Source organism: Nycticebus coucang, chromosome 24 (assembly GCF_027406575.1).
Source record: "Nycticebus coucang isolate mNycCou1 chromosome 24, mNycCou1.pri, whole genome shotgun sequence".
In the NCBI taxonomy this organism is placed as follows: Eukaryota; Metazoa; Chordata; class Mammalia; order Primates; family Lorisidae; genus Nycticebus; species Nycticebus coucang.
This window is the reverse complement of record NC_069803.1, coordinates 18,508,640-18,529,761: the sequence shown is the minus strand read 5'-3', so window position 1 is coordinate 18,529,761 and position 21,122 is coordinate 18,508,640. Positions and strand designations below refer to the sequence as shown.

Genomic DNA, 21,122 nt, shown 5'->3' with positions numbered 1-21,122 from the left:
CCTAATTATAAGCATTGGATTTTTGCTCTCTGTTCCTACAACCATTTCACTTACCCTAGACCCGCAGGCCATACAAAAACCTTGCTATTCCCTTATGAATTATGATCAGTCCCTGTGCTGTGGATCCGAACCCAGTTCATGATTAATGCCATGGATTACGCATGTGTCTGTACAACAGTTCTCCCCTCCTTGCATTAGTGTTTGTCTACCCAGCTTGGATTCAAAAGGATTACATTTGATTACATTTCTATCTGTCACACTTTATGCTCTGAACTCCCTGCTTACTCAAAAATTGTTGAATGCTTGACTATCTTCAGACAGGTGGCTCTCAAATTTTCTGCCCTGGGCAGGCCTATCAGCCAGAATTCTCAGGAGGGACACATTACCCAGTCAGGAAAGCTACTGCATGGGTGAAATACAACTATTCAAAATCCCCTGCCCACCAGCTCTCCTCCTGAACTATGAAATGACAAAGTATTAAAAAATTTCTGCAGTGACATTGGTACACTCCGGGCTACCTTCAACTCTGGACATGTTTGTAAGGGCTTCTCTGGAATCACAGGTCTATCAAGTCACCTGCTCTAGAAAAACAGTACTATAGTCCTCAAAAACTTAAACACAGAATTACCATCTGATCCAGTAGCTCCACTCTGGGGTATATACCCAAAAGAATTTAAGCAGGGACTGGGACAGGTATTTGTATGCACTGTTCCCAGTAGCATTGTTTACAATAGCCAAAAAGGCAGAAACAACTCAAATGTCTACTGATGGATGAATGGATAAACAAAATCTGGTATACACATACAATGAAGTATTATTATCTTTGAAAAGTGAAATTCTGACACATGCTACAACAGAGATGAACCTTGAAGATATTATGCTAAGTGAAATAAACAAGACACAAAAACACAAATATCGTATCATTCTGTTCATATGAAGTATCTGGAACAGTCAGTTTCCTAGAGCCAGAAAGCAGGATGGTGGCTGCTGGGGGCTCGGGGAGGAAAGAATGGGAATTATTGTTAATGGGTCTGGAGATTCAGTTTGGGAAGATGAAAGACTTGGACTGTGGTGATGGTTGCACAGAATTTTGAAGGTACTTAATGTCATTGATCAATATACTTAAAAATGGATTAAAATGGTAAGTTTTTATGTTATGAATATTTTACAATAAAAAAATCAACTGCTCTACAGCCTATTCTCAAACCACAAATTAAGTTAAAATTCAACTTCAGCTAGTGTTTTCTCACCTCTGGTCATTTATACACTGAAAAGGTTTTATTGTTTAATCCTTGAAAAACCTCAGAAGTGGTAAGTAGACAATAGCAAAGCTTTGTTGAGATGTAGGTAGGTGCAGGGCGAGGCACTTCCATCGGTTGGCAAAGTGACTCATTCTTGAGTCTCCCAAGATCCTCAATGCCTGAGACTCAAAAGAACACTGAGGGAAAATGACAAATTCTGCTCTTCTTTGACTTTTTTCAGTCAACAGAAAATCAATTAAACTGAAAATGCAAGACTTGGATCCTAGCTTGATACATGTATCTATCTTTGATAGAAAGCCTGAAATCAGAGTGCAACATATTCTATTTAAGAGGGCTGGGGCAAGGAAAGAGAGGAATTGAAACATATTTTAGACATTCTTTTTTTAATCTAAAATTGGTAACAACTTCAGCACTTTTAGGGGAGGCTTTATTATCTTAAAACTATACTAAAATGGATCACGGTATCTCTGGGCAACGTTGCAGTGCCTGTTGCAAAGACATTTCGCTTACTTTTTAAAGTGTTAATTTTATAAGTATATGGGGGAAAATATTTTATGTATTCCTAATTATTCTTTTTTATTGTTAAATCATAGCTGTGTACATTAGTGCAATCAAGGGGTACAATGTGCTGGTTCCATATACAATCTGAAATATTCTCATTGAACTGTTCAATGTAGCCTTCATGGCATTTTCTTAGTTATTGTATGTAGACATTTGTATTCTGCAGTTCATAAGTTTCGCCTGTACCCATTCTAAGATGCACCATAGCTGTGGCCCCACCCATTAACCTCCCTTCACCTTAACCTCCACCCCTCCCCTCCCTTGGCCCTTTCCCCATTTCTTGTGCTATAGTTGGGTTATAGCCTTCATGTAAAAGCTATAAATTAGCTTCATAGTAGGGCTGAGTACATTGGATACTTTTTCTTCCATTCCTGAGATACTTTGCTAAGAAGAGTATGTTCCAGCTCCATCCATGTAAACATGAAAGAGGTAAAGTCTCCATTTAAGGCTGCATAATATTCCATGGTATACATGTACCACAATTTGCTAGTCCACTCATGGGTCAATGGGCACTTGGGATTCTTCCATGACCTAGCAATTATGAATTGGGCTGCAATAAACATTCTGGTACAGATGTCTTTGTTATATTGTGATTTTTGGTCTTCTGGATCATAAACCTAGTAAAGGAATTATAGGATCGAATGGCAGGTCTATTTTTAGATCTCTAAGTATTCTCCAAACATCCCTCCAGAAGGAACATATTAGTGTGCATTCCCACCAGCAGTGTAGAAGTGTGCCCTTTTCTCCACACCCATGCCAACATCTCTGGTTTTGGGATTTAGTTATGTGGGCTACTCTTACTGGGGTTAGGTGATATCTCAAAGTAGTTTTGATTTGCATTTCTCTGATGATTAATGATGAGCTTTTTTTCATGTGTTTGTAGATCATGCGTCTGTCTTCTTTAGAGAAGTTTCTCTTCAAGTCCCTTGCCAACTCTGAGATGGGATCACTTGTTCTTTTCTTGCTAATACGTTTGAGTTCTCTGTGCATTCTGGTTATTAAACCTTTATCGGAGGTATAATCTGCAAATATTTTCTCCCATTCTGAGGGCTGTCTGCTTGCTTTACTTACTATGTTCTTGGCTGTGCAGAAGCTTTTTAGTTTGATCAGGTCCCAGTAATGTATTTTTGATACTGCTTCAATTGCCTGGGGAGTTCTCCTCATAAAATATTCAACCAGGCTGATTCCTTCAAGAGTTTTCCCTGCATTTTCTTCAAGTATTTATATAATTTCATGTCTTAAGTTTAAAGCTTTTATCCAGTGAGAGTCTATCTTAGTTAATGGTGAAAGGTGTGGGTCCAGTTTCAGTCTTTTACAGATCGCCAGCCAGTTCACCCAGCACCATTTGTTAAATAGGGAATCTTTTCCCCACTGAATGTTTTTAATTGGCTTGTCAAAGATCAAATAATGGTAAGTAGCTGGATTCATTACTTGGTTCTGTATTCTGTTCCAGACATCTACTTCTCTGTTTTTGTGCCATTACCATGCTGTTTTGATCACTATTGATTTATAGTACAGTCTCAGGTCTGGTAGCGTGATTCCTCCTGCTTTGTTTTTATTGCTGAGTAATGTTTTGGCTATTCAAAGTTTTCTTCTGATTCCATATAAAATGAAGTATTACTTTTTCAAGATCATTAAAATATGGCAATGGAGCTTTAATAGGAATTGCATTAAAAATTATATATTGCTTTGGGTAGTAGAGACAATATAACAATGTTGATTCTTCCCAGCCATGAGCATGGTATGTTTTTCCATTTGTTAACATCTTCAGCTACTTCTTTTCTTAAAGTTTTGTAGTTCTCTTTATAGAGATCTTTCACGTTCTTTGTTAGGTATATTCCCAAATATTTCATCTTCTTTAGCACTACTGTGAAAGGAATAGAGTCCTTGACTGTTTTTTCGGCTTGGTTATTGTTGGTATATATAAAGGCTACAGATTTATGGGTGTTGATTTTAGCCTGAGACATTGCTGTATTCCTGATCACTTCTAAAAGTTTTATAGTAGAATCCCTGGTGTTTTCCAGATATACGATCATATCATCTGCAAAGAGTGAAAATTTGATCTCTTCTGACCCTATGTGGATATCCTTGATCGCCTTTTCTTCCCTAATTGTAATGGCTAAGACTTCCATTACAATGTTAAAGACCAATGGAGACAATGGGCAACCTTGCCGGTTCCTGATCTAAGTGGAAATGATTTCAATTTAACTCCATTCAATACGATATTGGCTGTGGATTTGCTGTAGATGGCCTCCATGAGTTTAAGAAATGTCCCTTCTATACCAATTTTCTTAAGTGTTCTGATCATGAAGGGATATTATCAAAAGCTTTTTCTGCATCATTTGAAAGAATCATTTGGTCCTTATATTTTAGTTTGTTTATGTGCTGAATTACATTTATAGATTTATGTATATTGAACCAGCCTTGAGACCCTGGGATAAATCCCACTTGGTCATGGTGTATAATTTTTTTGATGTGTTGTTGGATTCTATTTGTTAGGATCTTATTGAGTATTTTTGCATCAATATTCATTAGTGATATTGGTCTATAATTTTCTTTTCTTGTTGAGTCTTTCCCTGGTTTAGGGATCAAGGTGATGTTTGCTTTGTAGAATGTGTTGGGTAGTATTCCTTCTTTATATTTTGGAAGAGGTTTAGTAATATAAGTACTAGTTCTTCTTTAAAGGTTTGGTAGAATTCTGATGTAAAGCCATCTGGTCCTGGGCTTTTCTTTTTAGGGAGATTTTGTATAGTTGATGCTATTTCAGAACTTGATATAGGCCTATTCAACATTTCCACTTCGTTCTGCCTAAGTCTTGGTAGGTGGCGTGCTTCCAAGTATTGGTCAATTTCTTTCAGATTTTCGTATTTCTGAGAGTAAAGTTTCTTGTAATATTCATTAAAGATTTTTTGAATTTCTGAGGGGTCTGTTGTTATTTCATCTTTACCATTTCTGATAGATGAAATTAGAGATTTTACTCTTTTTTTCCTGGTTAGGTTGGCCAAAGGTTTATCTATTTTATTGATTTTTCAAAAAAACAACTTTGGAATTTACTAATCTGTTGTATAATTCTTTTGTTTTCAATTTCATTTAATTCTGCTCTGATTTTGGTTATTTCTTTTCTTCTGCTGGGTTTGGGGTTGGAATGTTCTTCCTTCTCCATTTGCTTGAGATGTCCCATTAAGTTCTTAACTTCCTCTCTTTCCGTTTTCTTGAGGAAGGCTTGCAGTACTATAAATTTCCCTCTTAGGACTGCCTTTGCAGTATCCCAGAGGTTGTGATAATTCGTGTCTTCACCGTTGTTTTGTTCCAAAAATTTGGTGATTTCCTTCTTAATCTCGTCTATAACCCATCTGAACCCATCTTCAGCATAAGGTTGTTTAGCTTCCAGGTTTTTGTATGGGTATGCAGATTCCTGTTGTTATTGAGTTCAACTTTTATTCCATGATGATCTGAGAAGAGGCAAGGAATAATTTCTATTTTTTAAAATTTGTTGAGGTTAGATTTGTGGCCTAGGATGTGGTCAATTTTGGAGTATGTTTGGTGGGCTGATGAGAAGAATGTGTATTCAGTTTTGTTGGGATGAAATGTTCTGTAGATGTCTGTTAAGTCCAGATGTTGAATGGTTAAGTTTAAATCTAAAATTTCTTTCCTTAGCTTCTTTTTGGAGGATCTATCCAGCACTGCTAAGGGGGTGTTAAAATCTCCAACTACTATGGAACTCAAGTTGCTCATGTCTGTTAGAGTTTCTCTTATAAATTGAGGTGCATTCTGACTGGGTGCATAAATATTAATAATTGATATCTCATCATATTGAGTATTACCTTTAACAAATATGAAGTGTCCATCCTTATCCTTCCTATTTGGGTTGGTTTAAAGCCTATTGCATCACGAATAGGATTGCAATGCCTGCTTCTTTCTGCTTTCCATTTGCCTGAAATATAGATGACCATCCCTTCACCCTGAGTCTATATTTGTCTTTTAATGTAAGATGCGATTCTTGTATGCAGCAGATATCTGGCTTGAGTTTTTGTATCCAGTCAGCCAACCTGTGCCTCTTTAGAGGACAATTTAAACCATTCACATTGACTGAGAATATTGATAAGCCTTTCGAGAGTCTGGTGGACATTTTTAATCCTTTTGCAACTGTGGAAGTTGGAATTTGATCAAAATTTTCTGGGTGGGTTTACTTTTGTGGTGGAGGATTACATTGATCTTTATGGAGGATAGGTCTGAGAATATCCTGGAGAGCTGGTTTAGTTATGGCAAATTTTTTCAATATGTGAATGTTATTAAAGTATTTAATTTCTCCACCATAAATGAAACTCAGTTTAGCTGGGTACAGGATCCTGGGTTGAAAGTTATTTTGTTTTAGGAGATTGAAAGTCAATGACCATCCTCTTCTAGCTTGAAAAGGTAGATCTCTCTCTCAGCAGAGAGATCTGCAGTTATTCTAATATTCTTCCCCTTGTAGGTGATGATTTTCTTTCGTCTGGCTGCTTTCAGAATTTTCTCCTTCATATTAACTTTAGTGAAATTGACTATGATGTGTCTGGGAGTTGTCTTATTTGGGTTGAGTTGTGCTGGAGTTCTGCAACTGTCTGCTATCTGAATTTCAGAATCTCTTGGCATGTGTGGAAATACTCAATATGCCAGAGTTTTTCATAATCTCATGCAGAAGAGACTCTGTGCCTTGTGATGCCACTTCGTCACTTTCAGGGATCCCTATAAGACGAATATTGATTTTCTTCTAATTATCCCAGAGCTCTCTGAGAGAGTGATCTGTTTTTGCTCTCCATTTGTCTTCCTCTTTGAGAGTTTGGGAGCATTCAAAAGCTTTGTCTTCGATGTCAGAAATCCTTTCTTCTGCTTACTCCATTCTGTTACTGAGGGATTCTACTGTGTTTCTCAGATCCTTGAGGGCTGCAACTTCTTGTCTCAATGTGTCAAAATCTTTGGTCATTTGGTCTTTGAATTTGTTGAATTCTTGGGATATCTTTTGAGTTACTGCTTGGAATTCTAATTCGATCTTATTTGCTATCCAGATTCTGAATTCGATTTCTGACATCTCAGCTATTTGTTTGTGCATGGGATCTTGTGCCGTGTCTGCCCCATTGATCCTTGGGGGAGTTGATCTACTCTGATTATTCATATTGCCAGAGTTTTTCTGTTGATTTCACCTCATTATTGTTTTTCACCATTGCCTCTGGCCAGCCTCAGAGTTGGGGAGGTGTCTCTCCAAGATTAGACCCCAGCGGGATCACTCTATTGTTGCTGGATCTTTGTAGGGAGTGACCCTGTGTAGCTCCTCTGGGCCTGCCCCACCCAGGGAGTTCTCATTGTGGGAGCAGCTCCGGACTGTGACACACCCAGATCTAGCAACAGGGCGGGGGTGTGGGGGGGTGCACACAGTTTGGGGACTGCCTGGTGCCCAGTGACTTTGGCACAGAGAGCCCATGGCTCCAGCAGTCTCTGGCCAAGAGAAGGGCTCCGCGCAGAGGCAGGGAGGGTACAGGAGGGAGGACACAGTGTTGTGCTGCTCCCACAGTTCCTGGTCATGGCGTGCGGAGGCCTGGCGGGCGCGGATTGCAGCGCAGCTCTTTGGGAGGTCCAGGCGGGCACCAATCATGGGTCACAGAGCAGCCTATTCCTAATTATTCTTAATTACTTTGCTATTATCATAGATACATGGATATCATTTATTATATTATAAAAATACTTTATCTTTTACATATTCAAATATGTTCTACAATTCATATCACCATCTAAATTCTTATTACAGATGATATTTTAACATCCAGAAAAAAAGGTATTTTATTGTTATATTTGAAACCATAAAAATGTTACAAACTTGTTTATAAATATCTGAATGATCAAATAATAAAAAGCTAAAATAGATCATCCTCTCATAAAAGGTTCTATGTTCTTTGATGCTTGAAACACCTATCTTGCTCACAAGGCTCAAATTAAACAAACCCGGCTGGCATTCATTCATTCATGACACATAATAAATCTTGTGTGTTAGCCTCTGTGTCAGTCACTAAGGCCACAGTGTGCACAAACCAGACATGGTTACTGCTCATGAAATTTTCTGTAGATTACTTTCTGATGAGAAGAAGGGAAAGCCTTTTAATTTGAACTGAATTCAGATAGCGCAGCAATTCACGCAATGGTCTGTGTGAACTTTTTTAATAACATTTAAAATTATATTCAAGGTCCAAAGCTAGACTTCAGTGTCCACCTCAGTCTTCATCTTACATGACATCTGAATACTTTGGACCCTCCTCCTCCCTCTCTTGGCTTTAAGACATCACCCTCTCTTGTTTTCCCTCTACTTCACTGATTGTGTCGTCTTCTTTTTTTTTTTTTTTGGTTCCTACCCATCCCCTGAACTCTCAGTGTTGGTCATCTTTGGTCCTCTTCTCTGTTCAAATTACATTCCCATGTGTGGTGGAACAAATGTATCCAGTGCCAAGTCTTTAAATCCATTTTTATGCTGAAGATCTCCACATTTATTCCTTTATTCTATGCCTCTCTCCCATATGCCAAACTCATACATACAACTGCTTCCTAAGGATCTCTGTTTCAGTGTCAACATACCCATTACTGACCTAAGGCAAGCCCCCACCCCGCCTTCTGCATCTTAATTAGTCATGCTTCTGGTTGTTCAAGCCAAAAACAATAAAATAATTTTTAATTCTTATGTCTTTCACAACTTACATCTGTTTGTCAGAAAATTCTGTTGTCACTACTTTAAAAACACAGTACATCCAGAATCAGGCTACCTTTCAGTATTTCTAATTCCTGCACCATGGCTTGACTCACTATCACTGCTCAGCTGGACTGAGTGAAATTATGCAGGAGCCTCCTCAGGCTTCAGTCAAAATGATGTTTTTGATGCTCTTTAATGTTGTGCCTCGGAGCTTTTTTTTTTTTTTTTTTTTTAAATAGACAGGGTGTCGCTCTATTGGCTGGGCTACAGGGCAGCAGTATCATCAGAGCTCAAGGCAACCTGAAACTCCTGATCAAGTGATCCTTCCGTCCCAGCCTCCTGATGAGCTAGGACTGCAGCTGTGGGCAGTCTTGACTTTTTTTGGGGGGGGGGGGGAAACGGGGTCTCACTACGTTGCCCAGGCTAGTCTGGAACTCGAACTCCTGGCCTCAAGCAATCTTCCTACCTTCGTGTCTCAAAATGTGAATGCTTTCAAGTGAACTATTCCTTCTGCCTGAGATGCATCCACAATACAGTGTGGTCACATCCCTTAGCTTTTCCGACTCTTCACTTAAACTTCATGAGTCTTCCTCCTCCTCTGGCCACTGTATTTAATTGAAACCTCCGTCTGGTGTTCACAATCTTCTTTCTCTATGTCTTGCTTTTTATCATGACAGTGATGACCCTCTAACAAATTATGTAATTTACTTATTCATGTTTATTTGTTCTTCCCCCAACTAGAAATGGAGGCTATCAATAGGTATTTTTTGAATTAATGAATAAATCAACGTATCCAATAAATTATGGATAGTTAAAAAGCATTTTGGATTTTTTGTAATTATTTGTTAAAAGTGAAGTTTACAGAAACCTATTGTGAATCCCTACCCTCCTCCCTCCTCTGGCTGACATAGCTCTCAGTTCTGCATATTTTAGTTTTCAGTATATATTGTTCTGGAGTAAGCTGCATTTCATATGCTATAGTGGTCTCTGCCCTGTTATTTATTTATTATTATTATTATTTTTGCATTAACAGACCTAATTGGAGATGCCCTGGATAATCACATCATAGTTAAGGATGTAAATCCTTGATGGTCTGTCTTCCTAAAACATGTCCCAAGGAGTTGCCGACTTGATAGTAAACCTGAGCACAAATTAGGCCCCTGCAGTTTGCAGTAGGTTTATGACTTTCAGGTTGAGACTCATAATTGAAATCGCTTTGTCAGTCTGTGTAAATGGCATCAGGTGCCTCTCATCACAGATCAAGCTCAGTGTTCTGAGGCTGCCGCTCCCCCTAAAACAGTGGTTCTCAATCTTCCTAATGCCACAGCCCTTTAATACAGTTCCTGTGGGTCACAACCCACAGGTTGGGAACCACTGACCTAAAGCCTTCTGACATGACTTATATGTACATCACAGAAACTACTTTAAATCAGATCATTCCTCACATCCCTACACACATGATGAAAAAACACACTTTAGATTCATAGCTGACCTCTTTGAGATGACCCATGGTCCCCAAAGGGATCCGAGACACCAGTCTTGATTTTAAGTCACCCAACTCCAATATATCTTTCAAATATGTTGAAAATCCTAATACATAATGCAGGAAACACAGAGACAAATTTAATTTTATCTGTACACAATAGATACAGAAAGACATTTTTGTTCTTCAAATTTCACTGAATCAAATAAATTCATAAAGTTCTTGGAAACATATGATCATGAACTCTGAGCACCATGGTACATGCCTGTAGTCCCAGGAGATTTAGGCTAAGATATTATAAGAGCCCAGGACCACATCTCTATAAAAATAAAAGTTAAAAAACAAAAAAAGATCAAAGAGATAGACAACTACCTTGGAACTATTTTATTCTGGATTTTTTTTTTCAAAGACTTAGAGAAAAAGGTTTTTGTTTATTGTTTCATTTGCATTGTGTTGATTACACTCCTCGGAACCTTTTTGCTCCTCTGGGGTGCCAATGTTAGTGAATAAATCCAAAGGGGTCAAATTAATTTCAGTATGGTAGGAATGCTTAACTGGATACTTTGCATGAGGAAAAAATTCAGAATATTGTGGAGAAGCACCTGCAAAGAAAGAAAACTCAGCCATCTATAAAGCACACCTTCATCTGCATTTTTAAACATAATCAGCAACATATTTAAATGAACTACCGTCAAGTATGCATTTCAGAGTGCAAATGCAGCATACATTATGCTCAAGGGTGTCTCCTAAATAAAAATGGAGTTTTGTAACACTTCAGGCACTCGTATTTAAACATCATAGTCATGTGAAAAAATAAAAAATGCCATATAAATGTTATAAAATGTGATATAATTTTGAAAGGAAAATTCTTGAGCAATCATAGCTGGTTTCTTTGTGGCTATCATATGCTTCTTAAGAAACCACAGCATCTGGGTGGTGTTTGTGGCTCAAGGAGTAGGGTGCCAGTCCCATATGCCAGAGGTGGTGGGTTTAAACCCAGCCCCGGCCAAAAAAACCACAAAAAAAAAAAAAAAAAAAAAAAAAAAGAAAGAAACCACAGCATCTATCTTCTCCCCACCGTCTGCTTCTCACCCCCACCCTAGTGATTTCACTCTTTCTACTCTCAGTATTTGACTGAGATAAAGACCATGTTATTATAATAAAATCCTCTAAAGGAATTACAAAAAAAAAGTTCAACAATTGGACTATTAAAATCTTCATTCAATTATGTTATGCTTTTATTATTAATTCGCTGTACTATTTCTAAATGGTAACTTGTAATAATAGAATTCCACATAATATTAAAACTGTTCAACGATCTTTGGAATACTGCATTCCCAACAGGGCACCATTACAAATCTATGCCATGTTCCCATCTATCTTTTTGCATGTTAGACAACGTAGTATTTCTACAGTCATTATGAACGAGACTGCTGGAATCTCAGGGCACCCATGAATCCACCACTTCCTGGAGAGGGAAGGCTGGGAGATGCAATACAACTGTCAGAACAATAATACCCGAAATCAATAGTGTAAATTATGAAATGCAAGTATATGGTTCTATTTTTCTGAGAAAGAAAATCACAAATTTTCCACCGAGATGAAAAATAAAAACAAATGAAACAAACAAAAAAGCCAATGAAGACCATCTCACCAAGAACTCCTCATCCCCATGTATATTAATATCTAGTATAATATTTGTCTGTTTTCCTGGCCTTCTCACCAAGCAAAACAAAAAAGTGCTTGCTGAATGCCTCTGCCTGGATGTGGGTGCAACCGGCTCAGCGCAGCCAGCTGGATGAGACCAGACCCGCCTTAGTAGTGTGGCTCTGTGATGACCAGCCACCAGGCCAGCAGCTCCTTCAAAGGCCATTCCTCAAAAGAAATGTCAGCTCTGCTTCACCTGCCTTCTCTTGGTTTCTATCCATTTTCTAAGCTAGGTTCCCCTGTCTCTGTGACTTCAAGGCGCTTCCTTCATGAAGTTCCCTGTCCCAGGCTCAGAGCTGTGTGCAGAGCCAAAGTGACCCAACCATCAGATAAGAAAGAAGTGAGGCAGCTAAAACACCACTCGCTTCATCGTGGGGGCAGGCGTGCTGGTCATAATCCCACTCTGAGTATATCTGTATACAACAAGATTTATAATACGGTTCAAATTCATTGCTACTTAAGTGCTCCCCCCAAAGCCCTTTTCACTTGATTTGCTGATTACCCTTTTGTATGGGTCCAGTAACCAATTCATAGGTCCCTAGGAGTGAGCTGTTTTGTTTTCTATTTCTGCTTTCCCATCACTCTGTGGGGGAAGGAGCAGTCTGAGAGGTAACGTACCCTTTCTTCATACCCAAAATGATCAGAAGCCTTCGGTTTCTGTTTTTTTTCCCCAGAGGCAACATTTTTTTTCTTGGCTAACAGAGAGCTTTTCCAAGCTCTCTATTAAGTTCTCCTCTAAATCATTTCTGTGGGGGAAAATGCCTGGCATATACCAAAGGGTCAATGAACCCTACTCGCATACTCAGACAGAAGCTGACTTCTTTCTAACCTTGTGGAAATACACCTTTTCGAGAGACAATTAATTATCTTGATTAAAGAAACCATCCCTTTGGCTTCTTTTTAGTTACTAAAAATGCCCAGGTAGGTATTCAATTTAATGGCATAGATGACATTCTCAGTGAGCATTTGAAAGCAAACTTTTCTACAACAAACTATAGTTTAAATTATGAGCTTTTGACTTGGAAATCCTATTTTCTCACTTATTTACATTATACAATTGGATGGTCTCACACCCAAAATGTGTTGAATCATACTAAGTAAAAATCACAATGAGATCAATTCATTCAACATTTATTGAGCATCTCCACCTGCTAAGACTATGCTAATTGCTTTGCAAATGTTCTCTCTAATAGGGTTTAATAGCAAATGGTAATGCCGCATTGTATATTAAAAGAAAAAGAATTCTGACACACTAAATGGAATCAAGAAAGCGTTAAGTGGAGTCTTCTTTTCTCCTACTCTCCCCACATGCCTGCCCCCCCCCCCGCCCCATTTATATAAAAGTCCCAGGCTAGCACAGAGCAAGAGTTTGGAACATATCATCGTATTTTATACAGCTGACTTTTGGATTTGAAGAAACGTCGAGTTTTTATTCTGCTATGCACAAAATTTGAAATCTTCAAAATACTTGATACCAAGAAAAGTCACAGAATACACTGTGAATCATTACCGTCAACAAGAAGGAATTTCTATAGGGATTTAGGCATTAAATGTTTCGTATGCATCAGTTTTCTATACATGTGCCTTATGTTCCATTTTAAACTATTTTGATATTTGTAGATAGTAATATGTGTATTTCCAAGATCATCTTCCCTTTTTTAAAAAAAAATGCTTTAATGTCCTACATAGTTTTTAAGTGACAGTTTACCAACAGCAGGAATACATTTCTTTTTCTATGTACTTGAAATTCATTTCATGATGGAAGGCAGTAAGAGCCCCAGCAGTCTCTATTCCTGAGCTTGCAGCGACCTTGAATTAATGGTGGATCATAATTTGACAAAATCCAACTAAGAGATTTTATATATTTTATTCTTAAAGATGTTTATTTAAACGAAGGAAAACATGGCTCAGTGTCTTTTTTTTTTTTTTTTTTGAGACAGTCTCAGTTGCCTTGAGGTTCAGTGCTCTGGCATCATAGCTCACAGCAACCTCAAATTCTTGGGCTCAAGAGATCCTTTTTGCCTCAGCCTCCCCAGTAGCAAGGACTACAGATGCTGGCCACGGACGCCCAGCTATTTTTTTTGTGTGTGTGTGGTTTTTGGCCGGGGCTGGGTTTGAACCTGCCACCTCCGGCATATGGGACCGGCGCCCTACTCCTTGAGCCATAGCGCCGCCCCATGACACCCAGCTGTTTTTAGAGAGAGGCTCTTGTGCTTGCTCAGACTGATCTGGAACTCCTGAGCAAAAGCAATCCACCTGCCTCGGCCTCCCAGAGTGCTAAGATTACAGGCATGGGCTACCATGCCTGGCCGATGGCTCCGTATCTTTCAAACAAAGTAAATACAGGGACAAATTTTTTAAATTCTTAAACATCTTCAGTAATCACTGCAGAATATAAAAGTTGCAATTATTGCTGAGGGATAGTTATTAATAAAGACAGCAAAACTGTGAGTAAAACCTCAATATTCTAACTGTGAGTAAAACCTCAATATTGGAGTCTAATTTCTAATATACTCCAAAGGTCAGCAAACTGTTGCCCAAGAGCCAATCTGGCCTGTCAACTATTTTTGCTGAAGTTTTATTGGAACACAGCCACATTCATTTGTTAAAGTATTTTCTATAGCTGCTCTCTATAACAGCATCTTTGAGTAGCTGGAACAGAGACTAAATGTCCTGCAAAGTCAAAAATATTTACCATCTGGCCCAAATGATAAAGCCTTCTAAAACTCTGAAATCATTGTGTAAAGACCACTGACTTACTGTCAGAGCTCCAACTCTTATTAAACCTCAACAAAGTTTAAGAGACTTACTAAACAACCATATTGGACTAGAAAGATTTGGTGAAGGGTTTGACCGGAAAGGGAGAGATTTCGTCATCTGCACCACAGCAGCTGACCCCTCCATCACTAGGTAACTTGGAGAAAGGACAGAACTTGCAGAAACTCTTGAACATTTAACTCTTTGATCTACAAGTGCAAGAAGGGGTTGACCTAGCTGACCACTACACATTTTAATCTCCATGATTATCTAAAATGATTTAAAGTAAAACCATAAGTAAACTCAGAACCATCTGAGTGCACGAGCTAAACCTCTCCTAACATCTGCCCATGTTGAGAGTGGGAAAGTAGTACATTTCAGAAAAATGGAAGCAAAAATGGTTAAAGAAGGGTATGTGGAAGTTTCTTTTCTTGAAATTTTTCAGTAAATTTGAAACTGTAACAAAATAACAAAAAAAAATAAAAATAATGAAAACAGGTTGGGCATGGTGACTCATGCTTGGAGGCCGAGGCGGGTAGATTGCTTGAGCTCAGGAGTTCGAGACTAGCCTGAGAAAAAGCAAGATCTTGGCTCTAAAAAATAGCTGGGCATGGGGCGATGCCTATGGCTCAAAGGAGTAGGGCGCCAGCCCCATATGCTGGAGGTGGTGGGTTCAAACCCAGCCCTGGCCAAAAACTGCAAAAAAAAAAAAAAAAAAAAAGTATTAAAAAAAAAATAGCTAGGTGTTGTGGTGGACGCAGGGAGCCCTAGCTATGTAGGAGGCCGAGGCAAGAGGATGACTTGAGCCTAAAAGTTTGAGGCTGCTGTAAGCTATGATGCCACAGCACTCTACCAAGAATGTCCAAAGTTAAGACTCTGCCTCAAAACGAAAAGAAAATACAGTTAAAACAAAATAAAATAGTAGAAAAATAATTAAAACAATTTTAAATGTTAGCACTTAAAAGGGAAACTTCAATTACCTTCTTCAACAAGCAAAGTTAACGTGATATATAGATAATAGATCTGTAGAACATCCAACGCATCTGTTGGATAAAGCATGCTTGGGCCTGCAGACTAACTTTCTCCCTGTTATTCTGCATCCTAAAGTTTCATCTTACAAATTTTACCCTTTCAATTTATCTGACTTTCCATAAAACAAGCTGGCTAATAACTAAAGAATTCACAGCCAGGCAAGAAGCCAGAGGTGGAGAGAAGAGTAGAAGGAAAAGGAAAAAGGAGGAATGAGGTCAAGGAAAGGATGGAGGGGGGAGAATTATGAATAAAAGAGCCTACTTCATCAACTAGACAGACACGTTCCAAAGGACTACAAATGTTAACAGGCCTTCGTGATCTTCTCTTTGGCAGAATAGGAAGCAAACTTAAGGGATACACTTGACTCTCCTACGATACATGTACATCCCTTACATTTTATATGTACACCTATTACATATTCAAAAAAGAGATGAGTTATTTTTACACAACACAAACACTAAGCAAAAATTATGCTAACTGAAAAAGTGCCTAGAGAGCCACACACATCCACGTTGTTAAATATAGAAGCTAACTGTAATGAGAATCATTATCTCCAGTTTCCAAGGATACCAGAATAAGCACTACTCCTAAACTGCAGTTCATTCAGCAAAGGGCAGAGAGTAATTTATATTCAGGGTCATCTCTGGCTGATGGCAGATGTGGAGGGAGGACCAGGGTAAATCACCCTGCTTGTTCCATTCTGTTTGTGACCTACTCCAGTTCCTAGTCCCCAACCCCCACCCTCTGGCCCCAACCTTGGCCAACGTTTTATGGGGAAAATTGGAAAATCTGCTTGTCAACAGCAACTTCCAACAGAAAACCTACAAGAGGCAGGGCAGTCTGAGATGCGATGAACACTGAGGGTAGGGTGGGGGTTGGCTTCCCTATTTGCTTTGTCTGTGGAAAGGAGCGGAGGCTGGTTTTGTGTGCCAGTCACACTAGTCGCCATCTTTTCTAGTGCTATAAAGAAACTGCACAGTTAATTTCAATTTCCCACCTAACCAAGGCCATGTGAGGCTTTTGAAGCCTACCACTCCTACACTGCCATGTCTCTAGAATCAAATTCATCTCCAACTCATTCACCTGCCAGATTTCCGGATTGAGACCTTTTGTAACAATCACTTACTTTCTGTTTGTACAGCTACAGAAATAGAAAAACTACTTTCTGACAACCTAGGAGATATTGCCTCTGAATCATTTGTTTATTCAAGATGGTCGATTGATTGCTTTCAATGTGGCAGGCACTGTGCCAGGCCAGGTAGTCAGTGATAAGAAGGGATAGGAGACTTCACTTATGATCACCAGGCAAAATGTCTATAACTGGTGGTGTCACTTAGGCAGTTTAAGAAGAGGCAAATTATCACTTAATAAAATAGTGACGTGGGTTTTATGGATACTGAGATCTGTCTTAAACTTACAGAAAGCACATACAAAAATATGAACCAAATTAAAGAAAAATTTTCCATTTAGTTTCTTCCCCATCACCTGACTAGCTAATACAGGAAGACCTCCCAGGTAGCACTTCTGCTAGGTACAGAGAGGTGCTTGCCAAGGAAAGAAGAGCTCTCTCTGCCTTCAAATGTCTCCTCCTGATAGACAGGAGACACTGTACCAGGCTAAGCTTCTTAGCTTAATGTGATAATACAGAATAAGCTGCCTATTTTGATAATGAAGACCTTCTAGGACTTCCCTCCTTGGCACCAGTTACATTGATACTGGTCACTGCTTTTAAGAGGGAGAAAGAATGAAATATAACAAAGGTCCCTAACAAATTATGTAACACACACAGTACAAGGCAAGCGATTTTAACAGTAACAATACAAAAATTACAACCTGTTTCATCCTATACATTTTAGATGATTTGAATATCACATATATATCACATATATAGATGTATTGTCAGCCCAATATATATTTTTTAAACAGACTATTTTTTTTACTATCATATTGTTTCTAAATCCAGTAAAGAAAGTATTAAGATCCAATGTCTCAATATTGAAGCTTTGAAACTGCTTAAGAAGTGAAGGCTAAACTAAATAGGGCACTATTAATCTTGTTCCCTGGTCCTACTCAGAGCTAGTGCTTGGGAGGGCAAACACACAGATACTTTGTTAGGTGAAGAGAAAACACAGAAACCATTCATTCACAAGTCACTGGCAAAAAGGTCACCCTCTATTTTAACTGATAACCCAGATCAGTTTTCACAGACCTGTGAAGGTAGAAGCCAGCTTACATTAAGCGACATAATTGACATAATTGTATTTTCTACTTGAGGGTAGTCAACTGCAGCCCCCTCCCCCCCAATCACCAACACTGAAAGGACCCCAGTAACCAATTCAGGAGCCTAGAACTTAGACTTGAGCCTCTTAACCCTCAGGATGAAAAATGTCAGATAATCACCTTTCCCTCCACGCCCCACCCCCGCTATTCCAACATTTATTTTTTTTCCATTTTTTTTTTTAATTGTTGGGGATTCATTGAGAGTACAATAAGCCAGGTTACACTGATTGCATTTGTTAGGTAAAGTCCCTCTTGCAATCTTACGGTCTTCTGTGTTATATGTCTTTGGCAATACTTTCTAGTAGTGCACCACTCCTTTTTAACTACAAAGTGTCCAACTGGCAATCCACAAATTATAAAGGCAGTAGTAAACAACCCCTGAGCGCAGTTGCAAATTTTTAAAAAGCAGATTAATGACAACCAGACAGTGATCAAGGTCCGCAGCCCCAGCCAGCACCCGGCGCGGTCAGGAGCCGCTCGTATCCCCGGCCCAGCTTCCAACCCTCCAGCTGAAGTCCAGCGCAGCCTCCCCGGCCTCGCTTTCCCAGGGAGGCTGCGGGCAGCAGAGACCACAGTTGTCCCGGATACCGTCCCGCCGATCTAGGGGGTGCTGCTGGGGTGGCCGTGGTCAGCGGAAGGCGACGGGAGGCTTGGCTGCGTGTGCGTGGGGTGGAGGAGACACCGTAACCAGAGAGTTGCGAGGGGAAGGCAGTGGGGTCCGAGCAGCAGGAGGCTGCCTGGAGGCTGCTTTCGGCCGCGGGGCCAGCGCAGAGCGGCCGGTTGGCAGCGCCCGGGGCGCACAGCAGCCTCCGGGGTGGGGAAGTGGAAGCGCGGCTGAGCGCCCGGCTCCCGCGTCCCATGACCGTCCGGCGGGGCTGCTCGTGTGGGCAGCGGGAAGGGTGGCGACAGGACAGCGCACCCCCTCCGGGCGCCGGGGTATGGGCACGAGCGCTGGGGGCGTGCACTCACCTATGCACAGCTGGATGGCGTAGGCGTAGTAGGACCAGCCGAGCAGGAGGCTGATGAACACCACCGGGATCCAGTACAACACCCGCCGGCACCGCCGCCTGGCGCTGCCCGGGCCCGAGGGCGCCATCTTCCAGCCGCATCCACCTGCCCAGCTCCGCCGCCGCCGCCGCCCGCTGGCCCGGCTCCGGGGCGGGCTGGCCGCGCCCGGCGCCCCAGGCGGGACGGGCCCGGGGGCGGCGGCCGGCTGCTCCGCGGCCACTGCCGCCGCCGTGGCGCTAACTCCCCATCCCGCAGCCCCGAGCCAGCGCCGCGGACTCCCCGCTCCTCGGCCCGGCGAAGGCGGTGGCTGGAGCGCAGGAGGAGAAGGAGGAGGAGGAGGAGGAGGGCGACGGGGAGGAGGCGGCGGGAGGCTCCGCTCCGCCCCCGCCCGGTCCCGCGGCGTGGCCGGCTGCGCCCTCGGGCGGCCTCCTCCGCGTCCCGAGGACCCTTCCCGCCCCGCGCGTCCCCTCACCGCGGGCACCTCAGGGACGCCTGGGGTGGGGGTGCGGGCGAGGGCGCCCCGCGTGGCCCGGCCGCCCTGGGGTTTGACCCCGGATTCCGGGTGAGCCGGAGGAGGCGGGGGCTGCGCGGCGGCGCCCGGCGCGCGTGCAGAGCTGAGGCGAGGGCGGCCCCTCCCGGGGCGCCGCCGCTCGGGGCAGTTGGGTGGCAGGAGTCGCCACACTCGGCGCAGAGACGCGGCGGGGGAGGGGAAGGGAGGCGAGGGTGACAGAGCCGGTCGGCCCGCCGCGGACTGGCTCCCTCACCCGCCCCGGGCCCGCGGGGAGCGAGCTGCCCGCCCGGAAAACTGCGCGGCTACAGAGTGTTGAGGCGCGGCGGCCGGCTTCCCGCCATCCCGCTGGGGAAATCGGCGCTTCAACTTGTGGGTCCCGGGAAACTGGCGGGGGGCGGGGCGGGGAGGGGCGGGGCCGCCGTCCCTCCCGGGAGCGGCGCGTGGGGCCGGGCACCGCCCACTGCGCGGGTTTGGGGGAACCCGCGCGCCACAGGGAGGGGGCGCGGGGCTGGGGTCTCGGCGGGAGGGGCTGTGGGCCGAGGAAGAAGCATGTGGGGTCGTGAATCCAGAGGCCATTGGAGTTAGAAACACAAGTTGTTCGCTCTGGGCTTTTTAATTCTTTTGTCACATTATTTACGGGAGAGTTACCGTTCCCACCACCCCCTCCCCGGAGTCCGGTGGTTCCTTCCAAGTACTCTTTTTCTCGACCCGGGGGTCACTACAGTGTTTTCTTTCGCGGTGGCAATTCTGAACTTGGAATCTAGATGTGGTTCTAAATTCTGAACTTAGAATCTCTAAATCTAGTGGTTGATTATACGGGGAGGGATCCTAAAGGTAGTTAGTTAGACCAAACCTCTGATTATGATTGATGAGAAACGGGAAATACACGAACACTTCTGAGATTATTTCCGTTTTTTTCCCTTCGCTGATTATGAACGCACCTGATTCCTCAGGAAAACTCTCCTGTGAGTGTATCTAAGTTACATAATTACTGTATAAATGGGCACCATTTTACATAACATTAGTGAATATGTATATTTACACCACACAGCAACCATAGTCGACAAAATTGCTTCATGTGTAGAAGTAAAATCATACATATACTAATTTACATGAATTCAGTCAAAGAAATTAAACTCTTACGTCCTTGTGATTATCTTCCTGCGACTGGATTAAACGGCAGGCTAATCGCTTCTGAAATAGCTACTACGTTACACACCCCAACTCCCTTTTCACTTCTCTTCAAAAATGCATAGAAAATGCCAGTCTTTCTATGGGACTTTAAATCATTGAAGTGAGAGAATGTCTGTGCCAGTCAATCACTTTATTTTGGCGTGACCCTTTATACTCTTTTTGGACGTTCCGTCGGGTAGATTAGTGTGAAAGTGTAATTTCCCTGGCATCCTCCACTTTTCCTGTGGACATCGACCTTATGCTCTCAATCAGAAGAGACGAAAAACAAAAGACTCTTTCAGGACTGAAGTATTCTTATAAAGATGAACAAAACAGTGATTTGGGTTAATGGACACTATCAAAGAATAAAAAGGCAGGGGTCAAATTTCCCACACTAGCAAGGGTGGAGCCTCAGGATGCCACAAGGCCCAGGGCTGCCCCTCCCTGAGGTCAGAAATGAAACAGCGTTCTGCACAGATTTCACGTCTTTTGTCCTTTTGGAAGAATATGCAGTTGTAATATTTTCAAAGGAGTCTACATTTTTATTATTCATTCCTAAAATGTTATTTATTTGTCCATACTTAATGATAAATATTTCTGAAACGTTTTCAATCTTTTTTTTTTTTTCATTTTAAG

At 41.7% G+C, this 21,122-nt stretch overlaps 1 protein-coding gene across 2 annotated transcripts in view; it reads right to left on the bottom strand.

Annotated features, from left to right (window-relative positions):
• Positions 1 to 19,560, bottom strand: part of ZDHHC2 (zinc finger DHHC-type palmitoyltransferase 2) — a 69,767-nt gene extending 50,207 nt beyond the window's left edge. Inside the window, exon 1 of one of the 2 annotated variants that reach the window (XM_053578738.1) lies at positions 18,764 to 19,560. In XM_053578738.1, coding sequence (XP_053434713.1) covers positions 18,764 to 18,890 — 127 coding nt within the window. In that variant the 5' untranslated portion in view covers positions 18,891 to 19,560. The remainder of the gene's footprint in view (positions 1 to 18,763) is intronic. The other variant, XM_053578740.1, reaches the window with a different exon arrangement.
• Positions 19,561 to 21,122: the final 1,562 nt, after the last annotated feature.